Source organism: Cebus imitator, unplaced genomic scaffold, assembly GCF_001604975.1.
Source record: "Cebus imitator isolate Cc_AM_T3 unplaced genomic scaffold, Cebus_imitator-1.0 Scaffold39, whole genome shotgun sequence".
In the NCBI taxonomy this organism is placed as follows: Eukaryota; Metazoa; Chordata; class Mammalia; order Primates; family Cebidae; genus Cebus; species Cebus imitator.
In genome coordinates, this window is record NW_016107354.1 from 8264109 (window position 1) to 8270696 (window position 6588).

The window sequence follows — 6588 nt, forward strand, 5'->3', positions numbered from 1 at the left end:
CGGCTCACCGCAACCTCCGCCTCCCGGGTTCAGGCAATTCTCCTGCCTCAGCCTCCTGAGTAGCTGGGATTACAGGCACGCGCCACCATGCCCAGCTAATTTTTTGTAGTTTTAGTAGAGGCGGGGTTTCACCATGTTGACCAGGATGGTCTCGACCTCTCGACCTCGTGATCCACCCGCCTCGGCCTCCCACAGTGCTGGGATTACAGGCTTGAGCCACCACGCCCGGCCTCCAGCTTTGTTCTTTTTGCTCAAGATCATTTTGGCTATTTGGCTTTTTTGGTTCCAATATGAATTTTATAATAGCTTTTTCTGTTTCTATGAAAAATGACATTGATATTTTGATAGAGATTGCACTGAATCTGCATAATGTTTTGGGTAATATAGTCTTTTTAACAATATTAATTCTTCCTGGGGATGAGATGTCTTTCCATTTGTTTGTCTCAAGAGGAGGACTCAACGCTTCAAGGAAAGGACATGGTTTTGCGTGCTGATGAGAGTCATCCAGTAGAGAACACGACTTGAAAGAAAAGAATTGCTGCAGTGATGCCTCTGAGTAAGTTAGAGGGGATAAGGTCTAGTGGAGAAATCAGCTTTAGATAGTAGCAAAGATAACCAACTTATGGTAACGGAGAAGGCAGATGTGGTGATGCAGGTAGTAAGAGACAGACATAGATGAAGGTTGGAGTCTAAAGAAATTAACTTACTGCCTTAGTTTTCTTAGTTGAAGAAAATTATATTTCAGGTAGCACTAATTAACAAATATAAAAAGCAAAAACTACTGGTCTTCAAAATAATTTGTCTTATTTGACCTGCTCATATTAACCCATTTTATTTATTTTATTTTTTTTTGAGATAAAGTCTCACTCTTGTCCCCCAAGCTGGAGTGCAATGGTGGGATCTCGGCTCACTGCGACCTCCGCCTCCCAGGTTCAAGCGATTCTCCTGACTCAACCTCCCGAGTAGCTGGGATTACAGGCACCTGCCACCATGCCCAGCTAATTTTTGTTTTTAGTAGAGACGGGGGTTTCACCATGTTGGCCAGGCTAGTGTCGAACTCCTGACCTCACATGATCCGCCTGCCTCGGCCTGCCAAAGTGCTGGGATTACAGGCGTGGGCCACCTCGCCCAGACGTTAACCCACTTTACTTTCTTCTATTAATGATGCTCTTCTGTTTTCACATATAACCAAGCTAGAAAAATGTATGTATCTGTCAATAGTTCAACACGTTTGGCTCACAAATAAAGCTATGTGACCAAAGGAAAGATTGATGAAGTTAATCAGATTTATTTTTATGCCCTGGTAGAAGGTTCATTTACATGATAATAAATCATGTACTTCAAATTTTAGATTACAGTACACTATTATAGGTTTTTGTCTAAGAAGAAAGAGTAGTCCAAAATTTCACAAGTAAAAGTGAAATGTGCTTTTCACAACAGGGACTTAGACTTTGCTTACACTGAGAAACACAAGTTTTCAAGGGTACTTACCAACAGTGGTCACAGGAGGCTGGGAAGGGTATTGGGAACTTGTTGTGGCAGGATATGGACCACCAGGTGGGTAAGGACAGCCTGGGTAACCACTAAAGACAAGAACAAAAAACATTTAACATTTAAGATGACCCAATGTTATAGTATTTTCAAGAATCCCATTCAGGAAGTTATGCTTGGCATATGGTTGTTATACCAGTTGATGAATTTATAGTTTTAGGGCTGCAGGTGTTTATTAAAGTTCTATGGAAATTGTATTAATAACACTGGATTTACTCTTAAATAGTTAAATGCTCTTGCTTTGTCCCAGTTATATGACAGTCAACTTCACAGCAACAGAAACTAACGAGTATTTCTAAGGATAATCCAACAGCATCAGAAGCAACAAGTAATTTGTGAGAGAACTTTTCTGATTTCTCAATCTATGTGAAATTTTACCTATGGCTTATCGGTAACCTTTAAAATACTTGTCTTCGAGTAGTTTTTTCCCTCTTTTGATAACATTCATACCAAACTCGTCTTTAAATAGTTTTAAAAAAAACTTTCTCACTTTCTTGACACTTTCTGTCATTCATGTATTTATATTAAACTCAGAGGAACTTTCTTTAGAGGCTTTCTACTCCAATTACCTTTTCAACAATCTCTTACCTATACGTATCATCTACAACATCCCTGACAAATGGTCATCTTTCTTTAACATTAAACATCATTTCCATATAATTTCTAAATAGGAGTCCTAAATCTGCATTTTGGAAGATCACTGAACTATTTGGAGACTCCTAAAACTCATATATTTGAGAAATTCTAACATTTTTCCCTCAAGCTTCTTTTCTTTGGGTTAAATAGTCTTAATTCCTTTAACCATTTGTCTCAGGACATGATTTTCAGATCTAATTGCTTTCCTCTGAATGCTTACTAGTCAGTGTTTCCCGTACAATCATGAAGAAAATTAGAAAAGGATGATTACTGGCTACCTGCTTAGTTGGGCAATAAATCTCAATTAATCCTACTTTAGCTACAATTGCCAATTCTATGACATTTGCCTTTTACAAGCTCACTAAAACTGATTAAAAAGAGTGAGCCCAGGCCGGGTGCAGTGGCTCACACCTGTAATCCTAGCACTTTGGGAGGCTGAGGCGGGTGGATCACTTGAGTCCAGGAGTTCAAGACAAGCCTAGGCAACATGGTGAAACCATCTCTATAAAAAATACAAAAATTAGCCAGCTGTGGCACACACCTGTAGTCCCAGCTACTTGGGAAGCTGAGGTGGAAGGATCACTTAAGCCCAGGAAGTGAGCTGAGATTGCGCTACTGCACTCTAGTCTGGGTGATAGAGTGAAGCCCTGTCTCAAAAAAAAAGGTAGCCTAAGCACTGGAGCAAGAGCTCCTTCTGAGTTTATGGTCAATAATCCTTTTCAATGCAGTGGTTCAAAGATTTTCCTATTTCTGTATCAGCTCCCACTTTATAACTTCTCCTCCACAAAAAATGTTATATATGACTTGCTGAAGATTCAATGTAATGATGGTACTTATCTATCAGTATAAAATCAAAAATTTTTTTAAAAGACATTTTTGTTCCTAGTAGACACATGCTAGAAGTTACTGAACACAGTACTTCTGTTTCCAGTCTCTTTGGTAATTCATGCTACAATGTTGTAAGGAAATGTAAATCTTACTGAAATTTCTAAATCTACCTTTTTGATAACTGGGATAAACTGTTGTTTCTTTTATTCTGGAGTTTCCCCTATCTTGAATATCTTTGCAAAAATGTGATCATACTGCCAAATTTTTTTGTAGCTTGGTATAAAACTCTTCTAAGCCTACAGGTATTAACTTCAGAGAAATCTCCATCTATAGCTTTATTGTTCACAAGTCCATTTCCATAGTGTACCTTCAACAATTATTCCATGTCCGAAGCTCCTTTTACTAGCAACTGTTCAGTAGAAAGGCTTGTAATTTCAAGGCTTCAGGTAGGATTCCATTTCCAGAACTTAATCAGAAAATTTAAGGCCTCAAGAAATCTAAAATGTATAACCTTTGGTATATATTACTACCAAAGGAATCCTTCTCTATTGTCCCTGACAAATGTTCTTCTAATTTTTGCTTACCTATCTGAAGAGACAGTATGCTTACTACCTTCTAAAAAGTTGTGAAAAGGCCCAGAAATGAAATGTTTGCTAAATTAACTTTCAAGATCCTAGATATTACATATGTACATATTTATATTTACCTATGACATGTGTTCAGAAATCTGGCTGCATTTATCTATGAGGATTATGATTAGGTTATGAAACTAAGAAGAGTTAGTATCATTAAATTTTCCTTACTAATTGTTAACAGCAGCTGGAAGTCTCATTTTGGCACCAGTATAGGCCAGTCTTTTATTTATTTATTTATTTTTTTGAGACAGGTTCTCACTCTGTTGCCCAGGCTGAAGTGCAGTGGTGCAATTATGGCTTACTGCATCCTTGAACTGCAGGCTCAAGTGATCCACCTTAGGCTCCCAAGTAGCTGGGACTACAGGTTCACACCACCATACCTGACTAATTTTAATTTTTTTGTAGAGATGGGGTCTACTATGTCACCCAGGATAGTCTCAAACTCCTGGGGTCAAGTGATTTTCTCACCTTGGCTTCCCAAAGTGCTGGCTGGCATTTTAAGTTAGCCCAAAGACCATTTTGGAGAGTACTCCTAAATTACCACTGAAACAGGTACACATTTAAAACATGAGTTAATAATTATTTCTCATTGAATTTCTAGTGTGTGTTATTAACAGACTAATTTCATTGTTAATTTAGTTATCTATGTTATTACTAAGTGGATAATAAAGGTTGATAGCATAGGTAGTCTATGAACTGAATAAATATCATGTGACAAGTTTGACCCCATTATCTGAACCACTGATTGATTCCTGCAATTCATAGAAAAGATAGGTTGTGAGTTTTTTGTTTCAGACGGAGTTTTGCTCTGTCACCAAGGGTGGAGTGCAACGGCATGATCTCGGCTCGTTGCAACCTCTGCTTCCTGGGTTCAAGCAATTCTCCTATCTCAGCCTCCCAAACAGCTGGGATTATAGGCATGTGCCACCATGCCTGGCTAATTTTGTATTTTTAGTAGAGACAGGGTTTCACCATGTTGGCCAGGCTGGTCTCAAACTCTTGACCTCAGGTGATTAGCCCGCCTCAGCCTCCCAACGTGCTGGGATTACAGGCGTAAGCCACCACGCCTCGCCAGTTATGTTTTTTTTTTTTTTGAGACACAGTCTTGCTCTGTCACCCAAGCTTGAGTACAGTGGCATGATCTCAGATCACTGCAACCTCCGCCTCCTGGGTTCAAGTGATACTCTGGCCTCAGCCTCCCAAGTAGCTGGGATTACAGATGTGCACTACCACACCCAGGTAATTTTTGTCTTTTTAGTAGAGATGGGGTTTCACCATGTTGGCCAGGTGAACACAGCCTAACCTTGTGATCCACCCGCCTCGGCCTCCCATAGTGCTGGGATTAGAGACGTGAGCCACCGAGCCCGGCCTATGTCTTCTCTTTCTAAAAAAGAGCATTACTGGGTGCAGTGGCTCACGCCTATAATCCTAGCACTTTGGGAGGCTGAAAGCAGGGAGATCACAAGGTCAAGAGATCAAGACTATCCTGGCCAGCATGGCGAAACCCCATCTGTGCTAAAAATACAAAAACTAGCTGGGCATGGTGGTGCGTGCCTTTAGTCCCTGCTACTCGGGAGGCTGAGGCAGGAGAATCGCTTGAATCTGGGAGGTGGAGGTTGCAGTGAGCCAAGATCATGCCATTGCACTCCAGCCTGGGCAATAAGAGCAAAGCTCTGTCTCCAAAAAAAAAAAAAAGAAGAGAGTATTAGAAAATGTTCTTCCCGTTGGCTGAATTCATTATGACTAACAGTCCACTAATATTTCAGCTATCTATACTAGATATACAAATTTCTTAAAAGGGAAATAACAAGGACTTCAAGGTCAAAAACCAATTGAGATCACTGTCATTACTCATACCATTCCTTTTTTCTGCAAAATAAAAACAAAGCCAAGGAGCTGCATTTCTCTAGATTGAAAGAAACACATTTCAAACTATATACACATACCTAAAAATTCCAGCAATAAACCAACCTTTATCTTCCACTAAATTGCAACTAAATTTATTTGAATACCCTAATTGGCAAATTATTTTGATTCTAGACCTAACAGAATAATTTGTAATACAATTATTCAAAAGATAATTTTTCATTACCTGGGATTGGGAGGGTATCCAGATGGGTATGAAGAGATTCCACCTGGCATGCCTGGCATGTAGGAAGCTAAAAACAATTTTTTAACATTGTAAAAATAACATACAAAGCCTGAAGATGTAGGCTACTGAATAAATACATCATACTGTCAATACACAGCAACATTTCATAGTTAAAAAATCTAAATCTCAGAACCAAAACAAAACAAATACCTCACCCTCCCATAATCCTCACATCGTTAAACATGAATTACAATACTTATGACAATCCCAACCAGAAGAACTGGCAAACAGGTCAACCTGGTCAGCTTTTAAAGTTCTCAAGAAGTCTATAACCTGCAATAAAGTCAGGTTCAATTTCAAATTTAGACGGAGGTAATTCTGGTCTCCTTTGCTCCAAGGTTAACTTCTTACAGAGTAATTTATTATATCTAATAAATCTTTTGATATTTATTTTATAACTATGTTGACCAATTAGCACAGCTGGTTTTGTTGGTTTGCTTGAAAACTTTAAGAGACTTCAAGTCCTATACAAAACTTACATTATCCAGACTAGTTAAAAATTAGTCTAGGCCGGGCACGGTGGCTCATGCCTGTTAATCCCAGCACTTTGGGAGGGCAAGGCGGGTGGACACGAGATCAGGAGTTCGAGACCAGCCTAGCCAAGATGGTGAAACCCCGTCTCTACTAAAAATACAAATATTAGCCGGGTGCAATGGTGGGTGCCTGTAATTCCAGCTACTCAGGAGGCTGAAGCTGGAGAATTGCTTGAACCCAAAAGGCGGAGGTTACAGTGGGTCAAGATCGTGCCACTGCACTCTAGCCTGAGCGACAAAAGCAAGACTCTGT

General features: G+C 39.6%; 1 protein-coding gene across 1 annotated transcript in view; it reads right to left on the reverse strand.

Moving 5' to 3' along the window:
- Window positions 1–6588, reverse strand: part of TSG101 (tumor susceptibility 101) — a 57226-nt gene that overhangs the window by 26188 nt on the left and 24450 nt on the right. Inside the window, exons 6-7 of the mRNA XM_017525872.1 lie at window positions 5743–5809; window positions 1492–1583 (exon numbers count right to left, since the gene is read on the reverse strand). Of these exons, the coding sequence (XP_017381361.1) occupies window positions 1492–1583; window positions 5743–5809 (159 nt within the window). The remainder of the gene's footprint in view (window positions 1–1491; window positions 1584–5742; window positions 5810–6588) is intronic.